Raw genomic sequence first — 15,693 nt, 5'->3', positions numbered from 1 at the left:
AATGCCGCAAACCACATACAGCATACCGTGCACGTGATATTTACCTCTGAGATTATGGTAAATGCTTGCCATGGTTTATGGTATTGTGCGGTAGCGCCAGGTGCGCCGCTCAGTGCTCAGTGCGCCGTATGATTGACGACAAACTGAATCAGAACTCAACGAAGCAGATGACTCATGCCATTCGACTAGCTGCTACGGGCAAGCTGTGCTCCTCGTGACTAGAAGCATACCTGTCATGTGATAGTATGGCACTGGCTGGGGCGGAAGGACGCCCCAAAAGGGGGAGGACACACTAGGTCAGGGGTTGAGTGCGTCAAGTAGTTCAATAGGACTAATGTTAAGTTTTCATGGAAAGTGGGGTGACACGCCCTCCCCTTGTATCTACGCGCATGGGACATACGCCAGCGGTACCTCCAAAGTGCACCGAGCTTTCCAGCGCCGCTGCCGGTGCATCCCGCTGGCCGGTCGCCGGCGCTTCATCACACCGCCGCTGGACAGCACGTAAACACCGGCCCAGCGCGGGGCCAGACGAGGAACGGCCTCCGGCTGCAGGCAAAAACGGGGCCGGCAAAAAGCGCCGCACGCGGTCCATGAGCGGCAGTGCAGCACATAAAACTTCTCGAGTGCAGCTTTTATCTCCAGCAGTCCCGACCAGCGCGCTGGTAAAAACATAATTTGTGACGAGGGAGATGGTATGAATTTGAAGTAAAAACGGCCCCCAGCGCCACTTTCAACAACGAGTGACGCTCAGTCAGCTGCTGGACCGCAGCGTGCAGCCCTGTCGTGTTTTGCGGCAACTCGAGCTTTATATCAGATGCCAGTACGGATAAGACGCCGCTGCCAGGCTACTGATTGCATTTACATGCTCGTTCATCCAAACGGTGAGACTCCCGTTCTCTGCTAGTGCAATCCACTGTTGTGGCTTGTTATCTTAAATGCAACTATCATTTTACAAATTGCAGCAGATGTGGGAAGTGATGCTGTCTGTTGATCGTGCCCCGACATAATTCTCGCGGCGGTGAGAAGCGTTAAAAATTCCGTGTACTTGATGAGCCGGCTCCGCATCGTTGAAACTGATATGACCTAATGCAGTGACTGACGCGTGATAATAATTGTTGTGATGTTCCTTAAGACGTCTGAACCTATGTTCATCGGACTTGTGGTCTGTAAAAGTCATCTTTGCATTATTTCTTCGCATTCCGCGCCATCGCAACAATCGATATGCCCGAAAATCATGGATTTTCGACCTCTCTAAAAAGCGTTGCACTCCATTTGGCACATCTCGGGTGCTGGACGGGTACTCGCTCCTTTGTTTACTGTACGATTTGTGATGCATTACTGCGTACTTAATCGTAGCATTAATCCGTGCCAGTTCAGAGGCAGCAAATCTTGGTGATCTTTGGGCTCGTCCCCAAAGTTGACGCTTTCCGTTTGTCACTCGTTCGAAAGTGGTGTCACTGAGCTATGTTGGGATTTCACAACATTCCGCTTTGTTTTGTTTTTGAATTGGCTCTCAAGTCTCAATACAAATATACAATGACCAACGGACATTCCTAGAAGGGGGCTCCATGGTCCACTTCAGGTCAGGTCAGGTCAGGTCAGGTTGGCATTGGCCGGCATCACTGCTTGGTCAGATTCAGCGCAGTGTGACCCAGCACATTGTAAGAAGCTTACGCATAAAGCCGGCAGACATCCGGTGCTGGGGACTGGTGCGCGGAGCAAAACCACCGGAGCTTAACCGCTCCTATAGTAACTGTCAAAACAGCGTGTAGGTATGCCGTTGCGAATGTTTCCGCTGGGGGTCGCCTATTGCGGGCGGGATGCTGCACCAGCGCCGGGCCGGTGAGCCCCGTTCCATGGGCTGGACACAGGCCGCCGCGGTCGGAGTCGAGGCGGGACGACTTAACAGCCGGGTCCGAACACCTGGACGGGACACGCTGCCGGCAGAGTTCCACTGCAGCCGGACCAGAGCTCGGCCACACGTGGTGCTGTGTCAACCCGGAGCCGCTACCGGGGTCCCTGCATCGCAATCAAGCTGACTTGACCACAAGCACTGCGCGTTCAAAGCAAAGACGCGCTGTTTCCCACACATGCACTGAGTTCGCCTGCATTTTAGGGTGTCGATTATGCTCAGCGTCTCAAAAGCACAACACAAAATACAAATTCTTACGCTCATCGGTGACCTACACTGCCGATATGCATGCTCAAATGTACATAAGGCACATAAGCACAGCTTTGCCTCATTCTTTGACGTGCTGGACGCATACGTCGCATGCATGACGCTGTCACGGACTTCATCGGCATGGTCGGGATTGCGCATGCGCGTTGGCTGCCCCCCTTGGCTCGTCAGCTGACTGTGATTCGAGTACGTGCTAACGAAGCATTTGCTCGTTAGGACACCCGCTTCATATAGTGCGTCAGTTTGGCGCATCTGAGGACGCACCATCGCGGCGAAGCAGGTTCGCCCCGCTCCAAGCATTGCTCCTGCGCCGCCATATGACGAGAGATGACTACTCTTGCGCAAACTAAACTTGTGTGCTACAAAACGAATAGGCTCAAGCCAGAGTTGGGACTGGAGACAACACGACCCAGACAGGAACTCGTGTATTTTTTTCCACTGCACACAACCCCTGCACGCAACGTCCCTGGACTACACCCTGCACGCTGACGGGTCAACGCAAAAACGTGGTGGTCAGACTCTCCCGACGTGCCCGAAACGACACAGAAAATAGGCTGCCGCCGTCACCCTGGCCCTGCGTCCATCATTGGAATGGCCAGAAAAACCACTCGCAGTCAGACGGGTAATATGCGAGCAATAAAGTGGGGCTGGCGTGTTGTTGTTTTTGCCGGTCAAAAAAGATGCGTGTAATAGAGGAGATGCTGGAAGCACCAGCGCGCAGCAGTGGTCACTTTTGCCAACAGTTCCCAGCCTCAGTTTCTTAAACGATTGGGCGACTCCAGCGATGTAAGAGGGACTGTTGGAACAGTTTCTTCCCAGCACACCTATCACAAGCCTAATATCAATAAATGACCTCCCAGTAGCGGGGACCATCCACCGAGCCCAAGACCAGCCGACCCAGCCGGCGGAGCGGAGTGGAGTATGTTGTATTTGATTACATTGGCGATGCTGTATGAACTAGCCTGGTGTGGAGACCTGACTAATCAACACCGTCGCCCTGTCCTCCAACCAGTAATCGTAGATCCTCTCACCCCTGACCTGGGCCGGCCCAGCCCAGCAGCTCAGCCGGGCGCCCGGCGTGGTGTGCCCCGTCCCTGACCCAACCCCTGACCCTAGAATCGTGACCCCTGCCACAAGGCGCCGGGCCGGCGGGCGGCCCTGGCCGCTCGGCGCCGCCGGCGACGCCGCCGCAGGCCGGCAGCCAGACCGCCGCCGGCCGCGGCGCGCGCCGTTTTTGCATACCTACGGCGGCGAGTTTTTGCGTCGCCCGGTCTGAGCGTGCTGGATTTGAAAAACGGGCCGAAAAACTGACAGCAAAAACCTATCGGGGGCTCGTTATGTTTCCTGTTGAGACCGTTACACGCATGCGAGTTTTGGGAGCGTACGTGGCGGCTGGCGGGACGGACAAGACCCACCGACCCAGCCGGCGGAGTGGACAAGCCCACCAACCCACCGACCCAGCCGACAGAATGGACAAAACCCGTTGACCCGGTCGGCGGGGCGGACAAGACCGACTAACCCGATTGGAGCGGCCGGGAGACGGTTGTCGAAGCGTCACCTTCCCATGCTGCCATCCATGCTGTTCACGAAGGCGTTCATTGTCCGACCATGTGAACTGGCAGAGAAGATTAGATCCCGCGTGCAAGTCACATTCATTGCTTTCAACTGATCGTGAGCCGTTTCGGAAATGTTTAAAAATCTTACTGCTGGACAGCGAGTTGTGTCTGCTTCAGTCATGTGACAGCAGGCGTCAGTCCTCAGACATGCTGGCTCGTGCTGTCAGCCGAAATGACCGGCGCTCGCCACCGTTCCAGATCGTACAAAGCCTGTCTGGAGCTGGACGACGACGACTCGCAGTTTTCGCTGGTCAGCGTTCCGTCGCCCGCGGTGAGGCAGCTGTGAGCCGCGCGTGCTCCCGCGCCGGTCTCGCGGCGAGCACCTGTCTCTGGAGCTCGGCAGCGATCTGGCACCAGTCTTCCGCAGTTCGTCAAACCGCTTTTTAAATTATAAGTGCGACCTGGTCCGATCCGTTGACGGATGCTTTTCTCAAAACAGATCGCATTAGTCCACAACATGCCAGGTCAAGTGAAAATAAAAAGTCGGATGTAACGTCAAGAAATGGAAACATTTGCGACCTTATGACATGACGTTCAATCTAACATCGGGCTCCAGTACATTCATACTGACTCATTGTTGAATAACATCCTATCTTAGCTGATATAATTTAGTTTCCGCCTTCTCCAGTCCAATTATTGATTAACCCTTCGTCTATCGGCCGTCATATATGCAGGAAGTTAGGGCTGTCGCCGAATGATAATATCTAACGGTGTCCGTGTGGTGCCTGTTGACTGGCAGATCCTCATTGATTCAGCGATCCCTGCTCGCCAATGATTTAGTGATTCCCGTTCGGCTCCTTTCGTTCTCGACCTGAAAAGCTGCCCATACCCGGGAAGTCCAGCTCTGGGCTGTGCCTGGCCTCTGACGTCCAGCGAGCGACCGTCCCGACTGAGGGGAACAGGCTCGACAGAGCGACGCGTGTGTCGTGGTGCTATGTGCGCATGCTAACCCACGGGCGCTCTTCCCACCGGCAGGACGGCGGTGCGGACGGCTCGAGGGATGGCGAACCCTTCAATGGTCACGTTGAGAGAACGGCCACGAAACCGGTGGGTCTTGGCGCCGTATGATCTGAACACGTCGACGACAGCGTTCTTTTTCTTATTGACATAGCCAGGTTTTTCGGAATGAGGCCACATCAAATCTGATGCTTTTGTGTCGAGCGCTCAAAATACATATCTTTGACAGTCACATTGCCACTAGAATGAGAAAGTGGCAGGGGCGTGGCAAGTCATTATAAGTTGACGGGTGGCAAAAATATCTTCTAGACACGTTTTTGACGACACAGACACGTAGACACGTTTCAGACACGTCGCCGCAGATCTCGAACTTTTTGCAAAATTGTCACCGAAATCCCCCCCAGGCGCTTTTCAGCCTTCTGTGATTTTCGACTTAAATGGCGGCCTTGGCAAATACCCGAGGCATGTTGTCAGTGAGTCATTCGCAAAGCCTGTCTTTCGAGACGAGTTTTCAATATTCCGACGCCCTCCGCAGGTAGCTGGCGTGTCGCCGTTCCCCGCAGTCACTGCAGCTAACCCGACGCTCACTGCCGCCGCCGTCGCCCAGCCGCTGCCTCTGCTCAGCCGCGCCAAGACGGAGAGAGTAAAGCGAGAGCGGACCCAGTCCGCCTCGAGCGGCGGCTCTGCCCGCTGCCCGGCCGACTGACACGCGCTCTGACGGACCGACTGAAGCGCCGCCAAGCGGCCAAGCGGCGACACTCGTGTCGGACATGTGATATGCTTCGCGGGCTGGCGCGAAGGCCATCCAACGCTTCATTTCTACACGGCTGCTGCAGAGGACGAAGAAAGCTGCCTCCGCGCGTCGTATGATGTATGACCCAATGTTAAGTAAGGCAGCAATTTCGCGCTGCCGAAACGGTCGGCCAGGCTGTTCTCAGGTCTCGATGGCACTCAGCCCCGCACACTGTGCAATGCTGCTGCTGACAGGAAGTTGTCTAGCTGCGCATTCTGGCCACTGAATGGTCGCGAGCGTCCAGAGAGAGCTTAGGAAGTCTGCCTATCGAATAGGCGACGCTATGATGGATCTCCTGTGTGTTCAAACCGTGGACGGGCTGTGGACAGCGGAGCGTGGAGGGGTAACTCAAGACGACCACGGTCCGCCAGACCAACCGGGCCTTGCCGGCCCAACGACAAGCCGTTGGTGGAAACCGTTCATCATTGTAATGCACGCATATTGGCTGCTTTAGCGCACTACTGTTCTCAGCATTCCCCAGCGCTGCTGAAGGCCTGCTGTGCCCCCTGCGGAAGGCCACATCACAGCACTAGCGCGCGTAGTCAGGTACCGGTCCAGAATCAAAACAGCTGCTCAATGGCGTGTCGATTGCAGACCGAGCGTGATCGCCGGCCGGGCCTCAGCGGGAGCTCCGTGGCCAGCAGGCGCTGGCCGGACCAGCACCCGCGCCCCGGCCGGGAGGACGCCTGCCACCCAGAGCGGCCCCGTGAAGTCAGATGCCGGCGTGCGATCGAATCCTTAGAAGATGAACTTCCAAAGCCGTTCAGTGGCAGTGACCGTCATTTGTACTGTGCGAGACGCGCCGGCCCTTCCATGCGGAAAGCCTGGTGTGCTGGTGAGGGGACGTCCTGTCTGACAGGCGCCGGATGTACATTACGAGCGAGCGATGAAAACAATAAAAGTCCAGTTTTTGTGCCGTGCAGGTTTTCTTCATCGCAGTGATGAAATAAGGGCTTGGTCTGCCAGATGCTTTTCCTCATGGAGTTTGATTTTACTGACGCGCGCGCAACTTTGATTATCGCTGCGTGGATAATAGACGTAACTGTCCACCGATGGGTATAAGCCCTTACCAGATCGGAGCAAATCACCACTGAACTTGACACGCCCTGAAAACCCAACAACTAACCACTAGCAGGTCAGGTTGTGACGCTGCCTATTAGGGCTTTCCACCTCCTTGTCTGACCGAAGCAGTCATACAGCGAGTCCAATTCGACAAAAATATCAGTGATCCCCTCCCCCCACTGCAACACTACCAACGGTCGTCTACGGCCAGACGCCTCGCACTGCATGTCAAGAGATGACCAAACGGGGTTTTGCGAATTACCGAAGACGAAATGACGTGAAAAAGTGCTATCAATGTGACCTACGTATTTGGTGGCATTGCTGTGAGGTAAAGGGCTTTAAGGACTTCACATGCACACGCGTGTGTCGGTTGCACGCGTAGCGGAGCGAACCCGAGCCCTCCTAACATAACGCCCCCGGCAGTCAGCGCTGGAGGTTCAAAATGTCAAAGTACGCGGACCGCTTAATACTGAACTGTCCACCATTTTCGTACTTGGGGGCTCTATGAATCTCAATACCGGGTCTGAAAGCACCTTGCAAATGAACATGAGAACGTCAGCTGTACGGACAGCAACTTTGTTCACGCACGGTGATGAACTTAAAACGAGAACACGGATGAGAAATCTGGCGCGTGGCAAATTTTAGACTTTTCTTAGGTGATTAGTAGCTTTACCCATTCCACATTAACAAAATCCGTGGATGCATTCCACAAACTGGTCAATATATCAAAAAAGCGATATTTGTAAAATATTTATGTCAATTTCCGTATGTTAAAAATGTACAGGTCCATTCTACATGCACAATTAATGAATAATGAATACTGAGCCGTCTCTCGCGATGCTGCCTGTACAACAAGAACGGTGAACATGGTACAAATTGTCAAAAAAAATCGCGCATCATCTCAAAACAATAATCTCCGAATTAATCCTTTTCGGCACACAACCGGCCAGAGCCAAACAGACACCACAACGCGTCCGCCAGCAACGATCCAGCCAACGCAATCGTGTCGGCACAAACAGACGAACGGCCGGCGCGGCGGCGGCCGCAGGGCTGGTCGGTTCGCGCCGCCGGCACCGGCCCCAAACAGCGGGTAATACTGTGTGCAGCAGCCCGCCCTAAACAGATCGGGTCAAGCAGAAGAGGGCACACGGAGCAGGCGCGGCGGCGGCGACACTCTGCAGGGGGCGGCCGCGCACCGCCGGCGGCCAGCACGCTACGGCGCCTGCCGCACACAGCACTCGCAACAGCTTCTGGCACCACTAGTCAACAACAGCTACGCGCGCTAACAACAGAAAATATCGCTCTTATTGCACCATCACAGGACGGCTGCGGCCGCGCGGCGTGTATGTGTGTTTGTGTTTGTGTGTGTGTCAGTGGTACCAGCTGAACTGGCCCGTCTTGATGCCGCCCGGCTGCCCCATGGAGGGCGGCAGCGGCTGGGCCGCCTCGGGCGCCCCCGGCCCGCCGCCCATCACCGCCATCGGACCGCCCTTGTGCACGTACATGCCAGGCGTCGCGCCGTTGTTGTTCATCATGGGCTGCGGTCCGCCCGGCCCAAACGCCATCGGGTCGCCGCCCATCACGGCCATGTTCATGTTGGGGCTCTGGCCGCGCATCAGCTGCGGCCGCGGCCCCATCTGCTGTCCGCCGGGCACCATCACCTGGCCGGCCGGGCCGCCGCCCATCGCCATTGGGCCGCCGAACCCCGCCTGCATGGGGCCGCCCATCATCGGACCATTGGGCACCATCATCATGCCCATTTGGCGACCCATGGGGCCGCCGTGCCGCGGGTCAGGCCCCATCATGGGGCCACCCATCGGCCCCCCGGGCCTCATCATGGGCCGCCGGGACCGGCCATCGTCATGTTGTTCGCCGCACTCATCGGTCCACTCATGCTCATGCTGGGGGCGCTCATGGGACCGCCCATCTGCGCGCCGCCGCCCATGGGGCCGCCACCGCCGCCGCTCATGGGGCCGCTGGGCACCGTCATCACCATGCCATGCCCGGGCATGGGGCCACCCGGGTCAGGCATGCCCGGCATGGGCCCGGCCATGCCGGCCGGCCCGGTGAAGCGCTGCAGGAAGTCGAGGCTGGGCGGGCCGCGCGGCCCGGCGCTGCCCGTCTGCGGCCGCGTCGGCAGATACTGGATCGTGTTGGGCGCGCTGGCCTTCACTTGCACGCTGGCGCCGCTGTAGGGACCGCCGGCCGGCCGCCGCCGCCGCCCCCCCGCCACCGGCCAGCATCGGGCCACCCGGCGACATCATGCGCGACATCATGGCCGGAGGCGCGCCGGCCAGGAACTGTTGGCCGGGAGACATGCCGCGGCTGAGGCCCTGCTTCGGCGAGAGGCCGGCTGGTGCGCGGTGCACGGCGCCATCGAGCTCATGGGGCCAGCGCGCGACGCGGCCGGCGCCACGGCCAGGCCCGGCCCGCCGCCGCCGCCGGGGCCGCCAGAGTCCAGGCCGGCCGACAAGAAGCCGGCGGAGGTGGGCGCGCCGCTGGCCGGCGGGCCGCCGCCGCCGCCGCCGCCGCCTGGGCTGGCGCTGCCGCCCGTCAGCTGCTGCGACATCTGCACCATGGACGAGATCGGGTCGAACACCTTGCCCTCGGCCATGCCCAGCGGCGCCTGCTGCGGATTGAGCGGCATGTGCGCGTGGCTGAGCGGCAGGTCACGGTCGGGCGCCATGCGTCCGGGCAGCATGTCCGGGTAGGCCATGCGTGGGCTGCCCATCATCATGGGGCCCATGCCGGCCGGGCCCATGTGGCCGCCCGACATGGGCCGGCCGGGGCCGCCGGGCATGGGGCCGCCGGGGCCGCAGGGCATCATGCCGCCAGGCCGGCGCACATGGGGCCAGCCATGGCGGCCGGCGAGTGGGCGCCGGGGAAGGCGGCCAGCGAGGCGGGCGGCGCTGCACCGGAGCACCGTAGCGCGCCGCCTCGGCGCCGGGCGGCTTCGGGCTGGGCGCCGGGAAGCGCGGATCGCCGGGCGTGCGCGGCCCGCCGGGGCTCGGCCCCGAGAAGCGACCCTTTCCGTCCAGACTGCACGGCGTCAGCGGGCCCGACATCTGCGGGCTGGGCCGCCGCGAACCGGTCGCCGCCGGCGCCGCCCGGCGTCAGCGGCGGGCCGGCTGTCCGGCGCCGGCGCCGACGGCGTGAGCGGCGCTGCCGAGCCCGGCGCGCGCCAGTGGCTGCGCCAGCCTCCGGCGCCGCTGACAGCTCGCTCACCTGCGTCGAATGCACACTGCAACGGGCGGGGTGGCAGACAGTCAGTGTCACAGGCGCGACGGCGTTCCCACTGGCACAGGCACCTTCAGGCAACCGCTACGCGGCGCAAAACAAAACACCGCCGCCTGGTCCAAACAACAACCGTTTTCCCATCACCACCACCAGACAGAGCGTCACGCCATCCACGCGCATCCCCACAGGCACAGCGTCATATCCTCCTGACACCCTCACAGACAGTGTCTCATCATCTCCGCAACCCCACGGACACAGCGTTTCATCATTCCCAAGCGCCTCGCAGATACGCCACGTTATCCCCGCACCCCACAGACACAGCGTCTCATCATCCCCGCAACCCCACAGACACAGCGTCTCATCATCCCTGCAACCCCACAGACTGCGTCATGCAGGGCGGGTTTGGAATCATTCGGCTGACAGTTTTTAAACGCTAAATCGAAAAAAAACGCTATTCCAAGAGCTGCAATGCGATGTTGAATTGCTGACATGCATGCCACCGCCGACGGCAGGACTAGTACTGGCTAGTGGGAATTTGAATACCTACATGTGAATGCACTTGGCTGGTGGAGACTGCCAACTGTCAGGTTAAGTGCAGTCTAGTCCACTTGCATGATATGCAGTTAATGGGTCTGGGTCGTAAGTGCTAGGTAGTGTTATAGGTTTATAACTTAGACTTGAGACTGCTGGCTGGTAACAGGTCACAGGAGAGGTATTATCTGCCGCACTGCACTTCGTAGGTTCAAACATCAAACTTGTAACTAAGCACTAAGCCATGTACACCGTATATATATATATATATATATATATATATGCATATACATATATATATATATATATATATATATATGCATATATATATATATATATATATATATATATATGCATGAGCAGTGATTAAATCTGGTCCTTAATTCAAAAGCCGCATGAGTCATGAGTCAAATGGCTCAATGCAAGCAGAGTTTGAACAGCGCTGAGTGAAAAAAGAACAATGGAAAGGCTTTCAGTCGAGAACTGGATCGGATCCCAAACCTGTGTGCCAGTCCTCAGCCGACTAAAAAGATCTGAGTTGAACGCAAGTCTGGCCACGAACAATTAAAAATGAAACTATTTTGGTTCTCTGAGCTTCCCGAGCATTTCATTTGATACAAAGCATCGAAAACCAGTGCACCAATGAAGCAAAAGCAGCTCGCTTCGGGCGATTTGCGATATGCCCCCTACCCGCCGCGCGCTCGCCGCCGAGCCGCCGCGGGGGCGGGCGGGTCAGCACGCGCCCAGCGAGGCGCCACTCACGAGGGTGGGCCGCACGTCGGCGTCCCGCAGGCCCGTGTTGGCCTGCTTGTGGATGGTCAGCTCTTGACCTCGAAGTTGTTGATGTACTGTATTGCTGAGGGTGAGGCACGGGCATCAGATTGGCTTCTGTCGCCATGTGGTTCTGCGGGAAGTTTGATTGGCCACCGGCCGGCCGAACATGTCACCTGAAACCGTGAGCCACGCCGTCAGCCAGCCTGCACTGTGTCCGGAAGCCGGCGCCGGCATGGCAACAGAACATGCCCTTCTGCAACGCATGACCATAGCAATGGTTGTGCACATGGCCCAGACCAGGATATGTTCAATAAGATAGAGCTGACATAGCCGATAACTGAGAAACTGTCCGTCGGCATCAAAACCAGCCCAAGACTAAGACCAAGGTCATGCGTGACTCAAACTACACAACCATCCACCAGTAGAATCGACGAAAACCATCAGAAACAGAAACGGAAACCAACACAAACCATCGCAATATCTGCCCCAGCGCATCCCGCAGCGTTTACAACTACGACATTCCCCAGCGTGGCGGCCCCCTCCCTCTCGACACGGCACGGCAGAGGCGGCGGCGGCGGCCGCTCTCACCGGGCGGCTGAAGGTGAGGAGGCGGCGGGGGTGGCGGCGGCGGGGGCGGCGCGGCCGGCGGCGAGCCGCCGGCGACGTACTACCCGGCAGGCAGACGGGCGGCTGGCTCTGCGGCGGCGTGAACTCGGGCGCCGGCACGCGGCCGCCGGCGGCCGGCGCCGGCGACCGCCAGCGACGCCGGCGTGCCCGGGTTGCTGAGGTGGCGCGGCGAGGGCGAGGGCGCCGGCCGCGGCGACGGCGCCGGCCGTGCCGGCCAGCGAGTGCGGCGACGGGCCGGGCGTGGGCAGGCGCGGACAAACGGCCGCGAGCCCAGCCGGGGGGAGGTGCGCGGCCAGTGAGGTGGTCGGCGAGCCCGTGCTCCGGCTCGGACTAGACAGCGCGCCCGGCACGCCGACGGCACGAGGCTGGCTCAGCGGGTACGGCGGCGGCGGACCCTGCATCCGGCTCGGCATCATCATCATCATACGCATGTTGGGGTGCATCGGGCCCGGCGGACCCTGGCCGCACATCGGGCTGCCGGGACCCTGCGGACCCATCGGCGCACCGGGACCCTGCGGTCCCATCGGACCGCCTGGGCCCTGAGGGCCCATCGGGCCGCCCATGCCCTGCGGTCCCATCGGACCGCTCGGGCCCTGTGGACCCATGGGACCGCCGGGTTGGTGGCCCATTGGCATTCCGGGTCCGTGCGGTCCCATGTGGCAACCGGGACCCATGTTGAGCATGCCCTTCCGTCGCCGTTCGTCGTAGAACTCGCTCTGCAGCCGCTGCCACTCCATCTGGGCGGCAATGGAGGTGGGCGGGCCGCCGGGGCCCATCATCCTCTGCTGCGGGCCCATCATGCGCGGATCCATCGGCCCCATCATGCCAGGGCCCATCGGGCCGCCTTGTGGCATCATGGGCCCGTGCCCGCCAGGCCCCATGGGCCCCATCGGGCCGCCACCAGGCCCGGGGCCCATGCCATTGTTGGGCATCATCGGACCGTTGGGGCCCATCATCATGCCGCCACCGCCCATGGGACCGTTCATGGAGACAGTGGGCCCGTTGGGTCCGCACATGGACGCCGGTCCGTTGGGCATCATCTGGCAGCTGTTGGGTGGCTGACCGGGGCCCGGGCCGGGGCCAGCACCGGGACCGGGACCGGGACCGGGACCGGGACCAGGACCAGGACCGGGGCCGGGACCGGGGCCGGGACCGGGGCCGGGGCCGGGGCCGGGGCCAGGGCCAGGTCCGGGGCCTGAGCCTGGGCCTGGACCGGGCCCGGTGCCATGGCCTGGGCCAGGACCAGGGCCGGGGCCAGGGCCAGGGCCTGGGCCCGGGCCCGGACCAGGGCCAGGGCCGGGGCCGGAGACAGAACCGGGACCGGGACCAGGGCCAGGGCCAGGTCCAGCGCCAGGCCCGGCCAGCGGGCTGGCCGGCTGCGCCGCGTGCTGCTGATCGGGCAGCAGCATCTCGCCGATGCGCTTGAGCGTGGCCAGCTGCGAGGCGCGGTGGTGCCGTTGCTCGGGCGTCAGCTCCTCGTCCGGCAGACGCTGCACGGAGGTGAGCGGCCGGCCGGGCTCCTCCTCCGGACCACCGCCGCCGCCGCCGCCGCCGCACGGCACCGACGAGGTCGTCGAGAACCGGGCGGCCGGCGCAGTCATCGTGTACGGGCCGCCGCCGCCGCCGCCGGAGGGAGCGCTCAGCATGGGGCCGGTCGAGCTCGCCTGCCGGGCACGCAGAACGGCCGCGTAAGCCGGACGGCACGACAGAGTGAGCTCAACACGCACAGACGGCGCAGACACGGGTGGCGGCGTGACACGCTCCACACCAGGACGGCAGCGCCAGAGGCTACAGATCGCCACAGATGCGCCAGAACACGGCCGGGCCGACAGCATCGGGCCGTGCAGGCGCCACACACTTGGACGGCGGCGTGTGCCGTCGTGGCCGATACTTCAAGCCGGAGCGGTACCATGCAATACTAGACCTAGCAACGATATCAACACTGGTAGTGGCGCGCAACAGCGGCAGGGGGCGTGGGCCCGCCGGCTCGTCGGCAGGCGGCGACACTCACCATGCCGTACGGTCCGGGCATGCCTGGCCCGGGCATGGGCATGGGCATGGTCATGCCGGGGCCCGGGCCGCCCATGGCGCCGACGCCGCCGAAGTCGGCCGGCATGGGCGGCGGAGGCTGGGGAGCGCGGCCGCCGCCCGCCGGCCGCTTGCAGTTGTAGAGCTGCGGCGCTGACGCACTCCGGCTGAACTGGCTCAGCTTCAGCGGGTTCCGCTGTGAACACCAGCGACCGGCCGGTCAGGGCGGCACGCGGCGGTGCGGCGCGGACGGTCGGGCGGAGCGGACCACACAGCTAGCTGGGGCTGATGGCAGCGGCTCGCCCGGCGCCGCCGAGGCTCAGTCTGCCGCCGCGTCCGTGTCCGAATGCGGAGGCAACAGTAACGGCACAGCGTAGACAGCGACGGGAATGGAAGTGAGCACAGCCGCGCCAGCTGACCGGCGCGTCAGACCGGCCTCCCAGCCTCCAGGTAACGGGTCTGCCTCCGTGCGGAGGTCGGTTCTTCCCAGCGATCTCACGAGCTTCTCTAGCGATATGTCTTGTCAGGGCACCGGAAAGCGTAGAGCATGACCGCGAGCTTATGAACCCGACTGTGATCACGAAAGAAGTTCACTTCTGTTAGCCATTTAGCCATTGTGCCCAACTGATCACCACGTAAACGAACGGTCACGCCCGGGCACCATGTTGTCCGTGTAACGTGACAGTTCAAAGCCCTCCCTCGGGTATGACGCCCACGGTCGGGCGACACCCCCACTTACGTCCAGGTACTTCTTGGTGCCGGGCTGCGAGCAGTGGTAAGCGATGATGGTCGGGTACTGGCTCTGCACCACCGACTCGAACGCCCTGTTGGCCAGCTGCGTGGAGAAGACGAAGATATGGCTCTGCTGCTGCATGTACTGCGCGTCGGCCGTCATCGGCTGCTTGTTGATGACGCTCGAGGGCAGAGGCTGAGCGGCCGACATCGAGACGGCCGGCCCGCCGCCACCGCCGCCGCCACCGGCCGCAGCGGCGGCAGCGGCGGCGGCAGCGGCGGCCGCGGCTGCGGCGGCGCTGGTGGCCGGAGGCGGCGGCAGCGGCGCGTCTGCAACGGCGCCACAAACCACCGGTCAGCGGCCAGCGACAGTCGCGCACCACACGCGGGAACAGTCCCCGATGACGGCGACCACAGTGCCCAACGATGGCGGCGGTCATCTTAGATGGCACCCAAAACTGACCCAGCGCACGACACAGCTGGTCAAACGACAGTCGGCGGGCGTGAGACCGACAATCAGGATCGAGCCAAACCAGGCACCCGAGGCTTAGTCCTTACATTCGTAGTCCAACACGAGTCACCACGAAAACCGCTGTCAGTCCCTGCAGTTGTCTGCGAGGCACAACTGAACACCGCAAACTGGGGCCGGGACCGGGACCCGGGTCGGAGCCGGAGCCGGGGCCGGGGCCGGGGCCGGGGCCGGGGCCGGGGCCGGGGCCGGGGCCGGGGCCGGGGCCGGGGCCGGGGCCGGGGCCGGGGCCGGGGCCGGGGCCGGGGCCGGGGCCGGGGCCGGGGCCGGGGCCGGGGCCGGGGCCAAGGCCGGGGCTGGAGCCGGGATGCTGACCCAGGCTACAAGCTCCATCCCCGTCGCGACGATAGGCTCCACTCACCAGCGGTCGGATCGGGCGCAGCGAGCTCGCTCTTGGCCACGGCAGCGGCGGCGGCGGCGGCGACGGCAGCCGGATCGGCGGCGCGGCCGGCCAGCGCCGGCGGCTTACCTGGCGACACACACAGAGGGGAGGGGCGTCGTCAGCTAACGAGACGCGCTCGGCCGCCGCCGCGGTCGGTCGGTCGCCGCTGGCCGATCAATACGCAACAGCTCCGGGCCGTGAGGAGATCAGCCGGCGCCCATCAAACGGCCCGGCGCCGCGGCCGCG

General features: G+C 61.8%; 2 protein-coding genes across 2 annotated transcripts; both read right to left on the bottom strand.

Annotated features, from left to right (window-relative positions):
* Positions 1-7,820: 7,820 nt before the first annotated feature.
* LOC119098343 (protein pygopus-like) lies at positions 7,821-8,409 on the bottom strand. The gene is made up of 2 exons (XM_037221265.1): positions 8,083-8,409; positions 7,821-7,829 (listed from the first exon to the last, which is right to left on the bottom strand). Exons 1-2 carry the CDS (start codon positions 8,407-8,409, stop codon positions 7,821-7,823), a joined length of 336 nt encoding a protein of 111 aa, XP_037077160.1.
* A 1,021-nt stretch (positions 8,410-9,430) lies between these two features.
* On the bottom strand, positions 9,431-14,747 carry LOC119098342 (B-cell CLL/lymphoma 9-like protein). The gene is made up of 8 exons (XM_037221264.1): positions 14,544-14,747; positions 13,929-14,000; positions 13,150-13,266; positions 12,108-12,834; positions 11,738-11,744; positions 11,138-11,231; positions 9,833-9,848; positions 9,431-9,516 (listed from the first exon to the last, which is right to left on the bottom strand). Exons 1-8 carry the CDS (start codon positions 14,745-14,747, stop codon positions 9,431-9,433), a joined length of 1,323 nt encoding a protein of 440 aa, XP_037077159.1.
* Between the last annotated feature and the right edge of the window lie 946 nt (positions 14,748-15,693).

The sequence above is a fragment of the Pollicipes pollicipes genome, unplaced genomic scaffold, assembly GCF_011947565.3.
Source record: "Pollicipes pollicipes isolate AB1234 unplaced genomic scaffold, Ppol_2.1 Scaffold_4740;HRSCAF=5597_pilon_pilon_pilon, whole genome shotgun sequence".
Classification (NCBI taxonomy): domain Eukaryota; kingdom Metazoa; phylum Arthropoda; class Thecostraca; order Pollicipedomorpha; family Pollicipedidae; genus Pollicipes; species Pollicipes pollicipes.
The sequence above is the reverse complement of the archived record's forward strand: the minus strand, read 5'-3'. Positions and strand labels throughout refer to the sequence as shown.